The 14,057-nt window shown below is 46.0% G+C and overlaps 1 protein-coding gene across 2 annotated transcripts in view; it reads right to left on the bottom strand.

The window, feature by feature from the left end:
- The window catches only part of SIPA1L2 (signal induced proliferation associated 1 like 2), a 249,628-nt gene that overhangs the window by 135,382 nt on the left and 100,189 nt on the right, over nt 1-14,057 (bottom strand). For both annotated transcript variants that reach the window (XM_088474334.1, XM_088474335.1), the window contains exon 10: nt 1,301-1,401. In XM_088474334.1, coding sequence (XP_088330460.1) covers nt 1,301-1,401 — 101 coding nt within the window. The remainder of the gene's footprint in view (nt 1-1,300; nt 1,402-14,057) is intronic.

Genomic DNA, 14,057 nt, shown 5'->3' with positions numbered 1-14,057 from the left:
TTCCTGCTGATGGATACATGCCATCGGTGTTAACCACTGATGTTGACATCGATGGTGACCATCAATATTTAACACACCGATGGGCATCCCTAATGTGGGACAAATTACGAACAGATGATGATAATAAATGATAGTCACATTTCATTGGCTGAATGCAATTGTCGAAATCTATCACAATTATGCTAACATTCTAGTAATATTTATAAAATAAACGAGTGATGTGTCTGACTGGTTCAACTCACCAGTAGCAATCGGCAGCTATCTGACTACTGACGTCTTGTGAATATATTCCTGTGTATAATATTTCCGTAGGGGGATTAGATAGGGCAGATATAGATTTGCACAGATTATTCAAAGGTATATCGGTAATTTTAGCACTTTTATCTTTATTGAACTTCACAGCACTGACCTGTTCTCAGCAAATTCCTGTTTCCCCTCCTCCCAGTTTTCGGAATCCAAAAATGTAAGTTTTGGGAGGCATAGCATTTGTCTCTGGAAATGTCCCTATTTTTACTGAACTGACAAACTGTACTATACATTTCCTCTTATTATGGTTTTACATTTTAAATTAAATTCACATCTTCTACTCCTATTCTGCAAGCTGAATAACTGATGTTTAGTAAAATTGTTTGCTAATTATACAAATGCTTTGTTAAAGGGCAAAGTTCATTGCTGGGCTTTTCCCTCCTCCCAAGCCCAAAGCTGTTTCACCTCGTGACGACTGTAGTTCCACCCCTGTTAGTGTGAAATAATGTGACTCTTTTTTTATTTTAGATTATTGTGTGTATTTAGGAATCACTACATTCTGTTGAGACATTCCTGTTAGTAAATTACAGCTAGCTCATGACGCCAATTCCTTACTTCAGCATAGATCAACACACTAAAAATTTAGCTTGACAAGCTTTGCATGCCAGTAAAATGTTCCCAGCACAGTAGGCGAGAGAAGACCCCACACATATTTTGGCCACACATTCATTTTAACTGCATTCAAAAATAATAATATTTAAATTCATATAATTTATAGTTATACATTTAAAATACTGTTTTCTGTGGTTTATACGAGTCACTGATGAGAGTTTATGTCACGAATGTCCTAATATGAGAGGACTGTCCGTCAGTCGGCATGTTTATGCCATTATTTAGGACGTTGGGAGGTACTTCCCCTGCGGCATTGCAGCAGAAGCAGATGCCTTCAGCAATGAAATGGTGGGCGTGCCTCAGCCGCAAGCCGCAACCCCTTGTCCAAATTCAGACTTTACTAATGTTGGTATCTATGTAATAATGTACTTTGTTGTATTACCAGAATGTTTCATGTCTTCAAAACCTTCTTCACAATCTCTGATTATTTCACATTCCATGGATGGAGAACCTTGATTTTCATGCGGTAGTGGAGATGGACATCTGTTAACAAGAATATAATGGCCACATTTATACAGTGATAGATAGATAGATAGATAGATAGATAGATAGATAGATAGATAGATAGAAAAATCACAGAACTTTAGTCTAGTTTTGTTCATCTATAGCAGACAAATAGAGCAATGGAAGTGTATCAGATTGCTTGGGAGCTGATTAATGTGACTGCCGTTATTACAAATTATGTTAAGTTGGACAGAAACTCACTGACCCACAAACACTACACAAACACAGGTCACAGGACATGATTTAAAAAAAAATATGTTTTATTATATATATATTTTGCTTAGAGATATATCACCACCAACATCAAACACAAGACTCTTACGAGGCCCAACAGTTTTATCATGAGATCCAGAACCAGGAGGACGCCAATATCTTTTCAAACCGAAGCCAGAATATTTGATCAAAAGGCAGCTACCTAGTTACATACCTACAGCATATGGAAACAAAGGTACAATCCTGAATATGGTGAAGCAGGATAACCAGAAAAGGGAGGGAAAGATCTATAGCCTGTAAGTCACCAGTGTGACATATGCTATGTAAATAAATGTCAGAAATGAACTATATAGTCTTTAGGTAACTAGTATGGAAGGAGTTATTGGGCCTTATTCCCCTTCAACTCAAGGAATAAAATGACCTGCTTATCGTTTGTAAAACAACAATGAAGGAATATGAACTCCCTTTGGTCAAAAGAATAACATAATTGGTTGACAGGGACTTTTTCGACAAATACATCTCTTCAAAGTAACATTGTAAAATTTGGGGGAATCTATTTCTCAAAATCGCCCAAAAGACAGATTTTCTATCATTTGGACAGCAATAGCTGGTCTCAGGCGTACAGTGCAGAGTCGATCATTGACCTTCACTTATTCATCATCTCATCCCCACTGCCTTTGGGACCGACTACCTTACTGCTTATTTGGATATTATGACTGCTGATGCAGCAATGATTAATCTTGTCCATGTTCTGGTATGTTTTGTACTGTTAGTCACTTTTTTCTGGCTTTGGTCCTACTGTTTCGGTTCCTGTACTTTGTAAGGCACAATTCAGCATTTTTTCCTTTATTGCCAAAACCAGCCTAAGATGGCAATAGTGATCAGAGAACAGCGGTGGTACTTCCACAGCCGCTGTCCTTGTTAAATATGCAGAGGCGATAGCCACCGCCATTTTCATGGTTGATAGACAGACCCCTCAGAGAGGCTATATGTTGTAATATGTTGTAATTGTAAGTATTTAAAAAATAAAATAAAATCATTGATGAGTTGAGAAGAGGTGTGATATTGATAAAAGTAAACATGTACAATGTATTTAATGCCATATCTAGCAGAAATGTGAGGATGAACAGATGGTGAGAGCACTTCAGTTCAAACCCTCCTCTCATGACTATGCATTAGTGTTGAGAACAGTTGAGAAAAGTGTTGGAAGACCAAATAGCTGCAGGTATTTTACTACCATGGTAGTAGTATGTAGCTGTAAGCCCTCACCCTCTCTTCCCCTGTGGCTACTCAATTGGTATGGGTACTGCAGTGCAATCATGTGGTCAGACTGCAGGATATTAGCACACAGGAGTTTGGCTGCTTGAGCTTTATAGTGCAGGAAGCCCATGCAGCATAGCCCGTGATAGGTTCTGTTACCCTGTCCATATGGGGCTCTTGTAATTTGTTTTTCCTAGTTCTGGTTCTGAATTGTCTTTCTGCCATAGGCTCTGACAATTGGCTGGATTGTTACCTACCCTGACTTTTCTGTACTGTATTCCTGACTGTTTGCATTGGACTCTGGAAGCTACCAGTACCTGCCCTGACTTGACCCTGGTTTCAGTTCCAACACTGGATCTTTCCCTCTTCTCTGGCCAATGTGAGTACTGTATCTAGTTTTCTGGTAACTCAGTTTCTGATTATTTTTATTGGTGTCCATTATTTCTAGTGTCAGTATGTGCATTAGACTTGGGAGCAACTAAGTACAATGACTAGCTTCGCTCTAGAATTGAATTCCTGGAATGTGGCATCTTACAGCATAGTAACCAGGGCCGCCATCAGGGGGGGACTGCCGGAACTATAGTCCCGGGCCCGGACAGAAAGGGGGCCCGGGTAGCAGTGGAGTGGACAAGTGCCGGCGGTATTTTCAATTTGGAGCCGGCCGCAAGCTGATCTGAGCTTGTGGACCGGCAGCCAATCAGGAGCGGCCGCAGTTGCGGCTCCTGATTGGTCTGCCGGTCTGCAAGCTCTGATTGGCTGGCGGCCAGTGCTATATATAAAATGCGTTGCGTGCCCCCCGGGTCCCTCTCTCTGTCCGGGTAAATGTGAGCGCCGAGCAGGAGCAGCAGGGAGAGGCCGTGCAAGGAAGACAACAGCCGGGGATAGAGGGAGCAGCAGCTGCGGGCGGAGAAGCTACTTACAGCCGCCGCGTGTGGTGCAGAGGAAGGACGGCAGGAGCAGGAGAGGCTGGAGACTGATCAGGTACATAGACTCCAGCTCTCACACCCTCACCCTGCTCTCACACCCTTACCCTGCTCTCACACTCACACCCTGCTCTCACACTCACCCTGCTCTCACACTCACCCTGCTCTCACACTCACCCTGCTCTCACACTCACCCTGCTCTCACCCTCACACCCTCACCCTGCTCTCACACTCACCCTGCTCTCACACTCACCCTGCTCTCACACTCACCCTGCTCTCTCACTCACCCTGCTCTCTCACTCACACCCTCACCCTGCTCTCTCACTCACACCCTCACCCTGCTCTCTCACTCACACCCTCACCCTGCTCTCTCACTCACACCCTCACCCTGCTCTCTCACTCACACCCTCACCCTGCTCTCTCACTCACACCCTCACCCTGCTCTCACACCCTCACCCTGCTCTCACTCACACCCTCACCCTGCTCTCACTCACACCCTCACCCTGCTCTCACTCACACCCTCACCCTGCTCTCACTCACACCCTCACCCTGCTCTCACTCACACCCTCACCCTGCTCTCACTCACACCCTCACCCTGCTCTCACACTCACACCCTCACCCTGCTCTTACACTCACACCCTCACCCTGCTCTTACACCGTCACCCTGCTGTCACACTCACACCCTCACCCTGCTCACACTCACACCCTCACCCTGCTCTCACACTCACACCCTCACCCTGCTCTCACACTCACACCCTCACCCTGCTCTCACACTCACACCCTCACCCTGCTCTCACACCCTCACCCTGCTCTCACACTCACACCATTACCCTGCTCTCACACTCACACCATTACCCTGCTCTCACACTCACACCATTACCCTGCTCTCACACTCACACCCTCACCCTGCTCTCACACTCACACCCTCACCCTGCTCTCACACTCACACCATTACCCTGCTCTCACACTCTCACCATTACCCTGCTCTCACACTCTCACCCTGCTCTCACACATTCACCCTCACCCTGCTCTCACACCTTTACCCTCCTACGGCTCACACCCTAACCATCATGCTGTTCACCCACATTATCCACAGCGATGCCCACCTCTGACAAACTGCCCCCCCCTAAGAGGAGGGGCCCTGCCTATTTTGTCAGTCCCGGGCCCCATCATTTCTGATGGCAGCCCTGATAGTAACATTGATGCCACAAGATGTTCTCATTATTCCTACAACTTTAAAAGACAAATACCTTGAAATTGAAAAACCAAATCTGGACCAAAGTAATAATTGTTTCACTTGTATACAGATTAGTGTCTTAAAAGAAAGATTATATTAGTATCATTTACATTTAGATTATTAAACACTGACCAAATGGAAAAACAATTATATTTTGCTATAATAAAATTATATTCGTTTTTAAATTTCACAATAATTGGCCTATAAGTCTAGCATGTAATATACAGTATATTATGTATCCACTAAACCTGGATATGCCTCTCTTATTACACAATACTAATACTTATTACAGGTAAACTAAAGGCCTCTACACACGTAACGATATTGCACACGATCCGTAGCATTGGAACAATAAAACAGCAATATCGTTCCGTGTGTATGCACGATATCGTGCATTGCACGTTCCCGTGGGGTCCATCACTTTGCCTGATCTTTCTGCATGTAGAACAGATCAGGCGAAGTGACTGATGATCCCATGCATTGCTATAGGTGTGTGGTCACTTTAATTTCTCTTATCGTCCATTTCTTATATGTTTGTTTGCTATTTGACAAGTGATTTATCTAGGGGAGGCAGCAGTTCACTCAGTTGGCAAAGGCGTATCCACCATGGGTGAAGGTGTGCATCACTTTGAATTATGTGTTCACCTTGCACTCTGTTACAATAGGAGGGGTACTCTCGTTTGTGCTGGTCCTGACATTTTGGTTCTTCGTTGTGGCTGGCCCCTCACCAGGGACTAACCAACATATAAATGCATTGCTTGCCTGCAGCAAAGATTAGCTCCCTGTCTGCTGCCTAGAACAGGATGCTTAGACTGATAAGACAGGGTGCATAGCCAATAAGGACAGGGGACTTATCCGCTGCTCCACCTCTTTGATCTGGCTGGCTCCCCTGCTCCTCCCTTTCTCTCCACTCTTCTCTGCCCCTCACCTGGACTTCCTGTTTCTCATTTTCATTTTTAATGCCAGCCCTCTCTCCAGTCTCCTCCTCCCTCTATACCCTCTGCATAGGCTGCCTTCTTCCTCTCAGTCCTCAGTATATGTGGCTTGTGGCCACTCCAGTCAGAGGAGTATCCCCCAGCAGAGTGTAGTACATTAAATTGTGTGATATGAATATTGTGTATGTGTGTTTATTAGTGCTGTATATCATATTAATGTTCTGTGTGTCCACGGGAGGTTTCTGTTCTCCCTGAGCTCGCCTTAGGACAAAAATATTATGCGTATATGTGTGTGTGTAATATTAATGTTATGTGTGTGATACTAATGTTATGTGTACGTTTGATAATAATGTTTGTGTGTCATATTAAGACTACGGGACAAATGGAATACAGTGAGAGATTAGAAAACCTGAGAGTTTAGCAGTAAACTCTCACATTTTTTAAACTAGGCCAATGTAATAGGCATGTTTTTAAACTCAAAAAACTCTCACGATTTAACTCTCAGATGATTTCCCATTTTGATGATAAAATTCGATCAATGTGAGAGTTTACTGCTAAACTCACACATTTTCTAAACTCTCAGCCTATTACATTTGGCCCTATGTGTGTGATATTAATGTAAAGTGTATGTGTATCATATTCATGTAATGTAATGTGCTTGGTTGGCAGGTATTAAAGTTATATGGCCGAAGCCAAGGGAAATAGGAGGACTGTCTCCTAAGAGAGGAGTTTCAGTTCCATATCCTCCAAGGCTCGAACAGAGAAGACTGGAGGAACATCAGAACCATGTTAAGGTCCAACGGAGAAGAAGGCGGGACTTCGTGAAGAAAAAAGAAAATCTGAGGGAACAATGCCAGGCAACTCTGCAATATCGACAATGTTGCAACCTGATCCCAGAGAGAAATGAGGCGTAACCCAGCATTCCAGCCCAGTAGAAGAAAAGGATACGGGACAACGGAAAACAGTGGTGGGAAACACACGCTCTTCATACCAGATGAAATGAGAACACCGGATGCGATGATATTGAGTTCCACCAAACTGACGTAACCGGCTTGTGAGCCCTGAACATGGTGGAAACCGCAGAGTCTGGAACCCCGCTACGTCTAAGATAGCGGCCTCAACAACCACGCTATTAAATGCAGGTGCTGTAACTCAGAGTATACGAAATGGACCTAGAAGCAGGAGGTCCATGCAAAAAGATAGAAGCCAGGGATCCCTGAGGAGGAGCAGTTGGAGATCTGAGAACCAGGCCCAATGGGGCCAGTTCAGAGCCAACTAGGATGACCGTGTCCACTTATCGCTAAAATAGCTTGAGAACTTGCGGAAGAAGGGGAAAAAGAGGGAAGAGGTACACAAAGTCGTACCTCTGAGCACTGTCAAAGCACCTACCGCCTCTGCATTCGGGTCCCGAGTCATGAAGCAGTACCGAGGCACCTAATGATTGTGCCTAGAGGCCATGAGATCTATGTCTGGCCTTCCCCACCTTGTGACTAGCTGTTGGGAAAACCACCGGGTGAGAGGTCCATTCTCCGAGATGAAGGTCCTGATGACTGAGAAGGTTGGTCTCCCAGTTTTCCACACTGGGAAGAACACCCCCAAGCTCGCATTGCCCCTCTTAGAAAGCTACTTGCTCGCACGACGCTCCTTGAAGGAAGATGTACACGAATTGCCTCGAGAAGGAAGGTAGCTGCCAGTAGAGCGTTGAAGAACCCCGTTTTGTAGGCGGGTAGGGGGGTGACTGAACAAACGGAGGCATTCCTGAAGGAACGCCTTCCGTTTGTGGCTGGCCCTACTGACATCACTCGTGATGTCAGTAGTGGACTTCCTGCTCTATTAGCGCAGGAAGTCCACTCGGGCTTGTGAGACCAGAGACCCTACCACAGGGTCTCCTTGCAAGCCCGATGGTCGCGATAATCGCGACCACCTCCTGCCCGCTCACACTAGCTGTGGGTGGGCACCTACAGCTTAGTGAACAGACAGGGAAAAAAAAAATACTCCCCACCCTGATTCAGAGCGTGCACTAGCAAATAGCGAGTGGCTCCGAATCAGGCCCTTAGTCTGAGAAACTGATCACAGCTCACCACTGGAGGTGCACATTGCTCTTAAATTCAGTTCCATCTGGCTTAAGGATTTTATTCTGCTTACTTTGGATCTATTACATCTATCATTTGGAATTCTATACCCCTGATGAAGAGGGTTTTTTGTAGAATCTTTTGGAAAATATTGAACTTTCCAGCATCGTCATTTGAAGAACATAAATGGAGGAATTACAGCCCCTTGAAAGTCCAACTTCTTGAAACTCCTCATGAACATCCTCCTGTTTCTTATATGAACTGGGTCCAACTAATGAAGTAGCGTGTCCTATATGAATTCTTGCGCCCTCTGAGTAATTTGTGTTTGTGTATATATATATATATATATATATATATAGAAAGGGAAAGGCGGCACTCACCGGTTCTTCTAGAAGATAATAGCTAGAATCTGATTGATTGCTATGGGCAACATCTCCACTTCTAAAAACTCTCACTTTAGTAAATATACTGCCTAGAGTCTGTCAGCCCAGGGTTTATCGCTCTAGCAAGGAGGAAAAACCGGTTAAGTTAAAACTATGGACACATATGTAAAATACTAAGTTTGGGCTGATCTCAGCCCCAAGTGACCGGCTCTCTCGGGCACAATTCTAAAACTGGAGCTTTTGGAGGATAGAGGGGGAGGAGTCACTCACTTATAAATTTAAAGTGCCAGCTCCTCTCATCCGCCCATCTATACCCCAGTGTCTTGCTCTCCAGTGTCCCCGGGTGGATGAAGGAGAAATCGGTCAGTCAGACTCATTATACGGCTGTCTGCTGCGGGCCCCTTCATTGCGGCGGGCCCAGGTCGGTGCAATGTACCGGCTGCAGCGCTGTTAGTTCGGCCTCTGTCCCAGCACCCTGTCTCAAAGCTTAACACCCATCACTCAGCAGCACAGACCACAGAGGCAGCCAACACCCATTAACAATCACCCCTCACCCAGCCAGCACACAGCACCCCTACAGCAGTCAGCTCAGCACCCCTCACTACATGCTGAGCTTACTTTAATAAAAAAAAAATTATAACACAGTCACTTACTTTATAAAACTGGCTAGTTACCTGTGCATCTGCCCCTGCTGTAATGCAGCTCCTACTGAATCTTCCTCACTACGATATCGTGCATTGCACGTTCCCGTGGGGTCCATCACTTTGCCTGATCTTTCTGCATGTAGAACAGATCAGGCGAAGTGACTGATGATCCCATGCATTGCTATAGGTGTGTGGTCACTTTAATTTCTCTTATCGTCCATTTCTTATATGTTTGTTTGCTATTTGACAAGTGATTTATCTAGGGGAGGCAGCAGTTCACTCAGTTGGCAAAGGCGTATCCACCATGGGTGAAGGTGTGCATCACTTTGAATTATGTGTTCACCTTGCACTCTGTTACAATAGGAGGGGTACTCTCGTTTGTGCTGGTCCTGACATTTTGGTTCTTCGTTGTGGCTGGCCCCTCACCAGGGACTAACCAACATATAAATGCATTGCTTGCCTGCAGCAAAGATTAGCTCCCTGTCTGCTGCCTAGAACAGGATGCTTAGACTGATAAGACAGGGTGCATAGCCAATAAGGACAGGGGACTTATCCGCTGCTCCACCTCTTTGATCTGGCTGGCTCCCCTGCTCCTCCCTTTCTCTCCACTCTTCTCTGCCCCTCACCTGGACTTCCTGTTTCTCATTTTCATTTTTAATGCCAGCCCTCTCTCCAGTCTCCTCCTCCCTCTATACCCTCTGCATAGGCTGCCTTCTTCCTCTCAGTCCTCAGTATATGTGGCTTGTGGCCACTCCAGTCAGAGGAGTATCCCCCAGCAGAGTGTAGTACATTAAATTGTGTGATATGAATATTGTGTATGTGTGTTTATTAGTGCTGTATATCATAGTAATGTTCTGTGTGTCCACGGGAGGTTTCTGTTCTCCCTGAGCTCGCCTTAGGACAAAAATATTATGCGTATATGTGTGTGTGTAATATTAATGTTATGTGTGTGATACTAATGTTATGTGTACGTTTGATAATAATGTTTGTGTGTCATATTAAGACTACGGGACAAATGGAATACAGTGAGAGATTAGAAAACCTGAGAGTTTAGCAGTAAACTCTCACATTTTTTAAACTAGGCCAATGTAATAGGCATGTTTTTAAACTCAAAAAACTCTCACGATTTAACTCTCAGATGATTTCCCATTTTGATGATAAAATTCGATCAATGTGAGAGTTTACTGCTAAACTCACACATTTTCTAAACTCTCAGCCTATTACATTTGGCCCTATGTGTGTGATATTAATGTAAAGTGTATGTGTATCATATTCATGTAATGTAATGTGCTTGGTTGGCAGGTATTAAAGTTATATGGCCGAAGCCAAGGGAAATAGGAGGACTGTCTCCTAAGAGAGGAGTTTCAGTTCCATATCCTCCAAGGCTCGAACAGAGAAGACTGGAGGAACATCAGAACCATGTTAAGGTCCAACGGAGATGAAGGCGGGACTTCGTGAAGAAAAAAGAAAATCTGAGGGAACAATGCCAGGCAACTCTGCAATATCGACAATGTTGCAACCTGATCCCAGAGAGAAATGAGGCGTAACCCAGCATTCCAGCCCAGTAGAAGAAAAGGATACGGGACAACGGAAAACAGTGGTGGGAAACACACGCTCTTCATACCAGATGAAATGAGAACACCGGATGCGATGATATTGAGTTCCACCAAACTGACGTAACCGGCTTGTGAGCCCTGAACATGGTGGAAACCGCAGAGTCTGGAACCCCGCTACGTCTAAGATAGCGGCCTCAACAACCACGCTATTAAATGCAGGTGCTGTAACTCAGAGTATACGAAATGGACCTAGAAGCAGGAGGTCCATGCAAAAAGATAGAAGCCAGGGATCCCTGAGGAGGAGCAGTTGGAGATCTGAGAACCAGGCCCAATGGGGCCAGTTCAGAGCCAACTAGGATGACCGTGTCCACTTATCGCTAAAATAGCTTGAGAACTTGCGGAAGAAGGGGAAAAAGAGGGAAGAGGTACACAAAGTCGTACCTCTGAGCACTGTCAAAGCACCTACCGCCTCTGCATTCGGGTCCCGAGTCATGAAGCAGTACCGAGGCACCTAATGATTGTGCCTAGAGGCCATGAGATCTATGTCTGGCCTTCCCCACCTTGTGACTAGCTGTTGGGAAAACCACCGGGTGAGAGGTCCATTCTCCGAGATGAAGGTCCTGATGACTGAGAAGGTTGGTCTCCCAGTTTTCCACACTGGGAAGAACACCCCCAAGCTCGCATTGCCCCTCTTAGAAAGCTACTTGCTCGCACGACGCTCCTTGAAGGAAGATGTACACGAATTGCCTCGAGAAGGAAGGTAGCTGCCAGTAGAGCGTTGAAGAACCCCGTTTTGTAGGCGGGTAGGGGGGTGACTGAACAAACGGAGGCATTCCTGAAGGAACGCCTTCCGTTTGTGGCTGGCCCTACTGACATCACTCGTGATGTCAGTAGTGGACTTCCTGCTCTATTAGCGCAGGAAGTCCACTCGGGCTTGTGAGACCAGAGACCCTACCACAGGGTCTCCTTGCAAGCCCGATGGTCGCGATAATCGCGACCACCTCCTGCCCGCTCACACTAGCTGTGGGTGGGCACCTACAGCTTAGTGAACAGACAGGGAAAAAAAAAATACTCCCCACCCTGATTCAGAGCGTGCACTAGCAAATAGCGAGTGGCTCCGAATCAGGCCCTTAGTCTGAGAAACTGATCACAGCTCACCACTGGAGGTGCACATTGCTCTTAAATTCAGTTCCATCTGGCTTAAGGATTTTATTCTGCTTACTTTGGATCTATTACATCTATCATTTGGAATTCTATACCCCTGATGAAGAGGGTTTTTTGTAGAATCTTTTGGAAAATATTGAACTTTCCAGCATCGTCATTTGAAGAACATAAATGGAGGAATTACAGCCCCTTGAAAGTCCAACTTCTTGAAACTCCTCATGAACATCCTCCTGTTTCTTATATGAACTGGGTCCAACTAATGAAGTAGCGTGTCCTATATGAATTCTTGCGCCCTCTGAGTAATTTGTGTTTGTGTATATATATATATATATATATATATATATATAGAAAGGGAAAGGCGGCACTCACCGGTTCTTCTAGAAGATAATAGCTAGAATCTGATTGATTGCTATGGGCAACATCTCCACTTCTAAAAACTCTCACTTTAGTAAATATACTGCCTAGAGTCTGTCAGCCCAGGGTTTATCGCTCTAGCAAGGAGGAAAAACCGGTTAAGTTAAAACTATGGACACATATGTAAAATACTAAGTTTGGGCTGATCTCAGCCCCAAGTGACCGGCTCTCTCGGGCACAATTCTAAAACTGGAGCTTTTGGAGGATAGAGGGGGAGGAGTCACTCACTTATAAATTTAAAGTGCCAGCTCCTCTCATCCGCCCATCTATACCCCAGTGTCTTGCTCTCCAGTGTCCCCGGGTGGATGAAGGAGAAATCGGTCAGTCAGACTCATTATACGGCTGTCTGCTGCGGGCCCCTTCATTGCGGCGGGCCCAGGTCGGTGCAATGTACCGGCTGCAGCGCTGTTAGTTCGGCCTCTGTCCCAGCACCCTGTCTCAAAGCTTAACACCCATCACTCAGCAGCACAGACCACAGAGGCAGCCAACACCCATTAACAATCACCCCTCACCCAGCCAGCACACAGCACCCCTACAGCAGTCAGCTCAGCACCCCTCACTACATGCTGAGCTTACTTTAATAAAAAAAAAATTATAACACAGTCACTTACTTTATAAAACTGGCTAGTTACCTGTGCATCTGCCCCTGCTGTAATGCAGCTCCTACTGAATCTTCCTCACTACACTTTGTGGGTGTGGCTTTGTGGGGGCTGGGCTGGCAGGCTGCAGGGAGTCATTGTATGTTCAGCCTGCTGGACTCCGCAAAGACCCATGGGAGGAGGAGCTGCTGCAGCTGAGTATGCGCAGCAGCGCTCCTCCAGAGACCAGTGGACATTTTGTGCACGCCCAGTAGAGTCTGCTACCCTGCTCCAGCCTACCTGGCCCTGCTTGCTCCCACGCGGCATCCCACTTTTGCTGGCTGAGAGATGACTGCTGCGTTCGGAGCTGAGAGCTCTGATGGTAGCCCCTAACCACTAGCACACATGCCATACATGTGCACCGCCCCTGTAACCACAGCGACTGTAACCACAGCGACTGTTCAGCCGCTGCCTGCCCACTCACTGATTGCTGCTGCGGGGCCCGATCAGAGCTCAGCTGACACCTCCAATCGGGCCCAGCAGCAGCAAGCATTGGATGCTGCATAGCGGCAGTAGCAGCTGCCCCAGCCGGCAGGAGGTGCACCATGCCTCAGTGCCTGCCCAAAACCTCTGCCTGCCGTAGCCAGGCTTGGATGCCCCCAGGCATTCCAAATGCCCTAGGCATTTGCTTAATTTGCCTATACCCAGCTCTGATTCCATGGACTCAAATTAACATCAGCAGAACGTAAAACATGAGCAGCAGCAGGTAGTCACATTGGGAAGAACAGTTAGGAGAGAGATACACTGTCTGCTAACTGTCCCAATTCTGGTGGGACATTTACAATTTTTCAAACTGTGCTGTACAATCAGGACTTTTACCTGGCTGTAGAGACAGATTGGAGTTATGTCCTACTTCATGGGGCTCTTGCAATCCACCCATTCTAGGAACTCTTACACTGCTGCATTGCACAGTGGAGGAGGGCTCAGATTGTTGCTCTGCACTGCACAGTTCACACTACTGCTCCAAAATGTAAGCCATTTGTGCAGAGCGTCAGTGATATTTGGGGCTGATTCAGTAAGGATCGATATTGCGATTACGCACGCAGTCTCACTGCGAAAATATGCTAATGATTGCAATCGCAATGCTGTCAGAGCCAAACAGAAGGATGCCGACTTTACCTTACACATATCCGTATTACTGAGCAAGTCTGCAAAACCATCGGTAACAGGGTACAATCGGAGCCTCATGCACACTT

This window comes from Taudactylus pleione, unplaced genomic scaffold (genome assembly GCF_031769625.1).
Source record: "Taudactylus pleione unplaced genomic scaffold, aTauple2 ptg000154l, whole genome shotgun sequence".
Lineage (NCBI taxonomy): Eukaryota > Metazoa > Chordata > Amphibia > Anura > Myobatrachidae > Taudactylus > Taudactylus pleione.
Note: the sequence above shows the minus strand (reverse complement) of the source record. Positions and strands in the feature narration are given on the sequence as shown.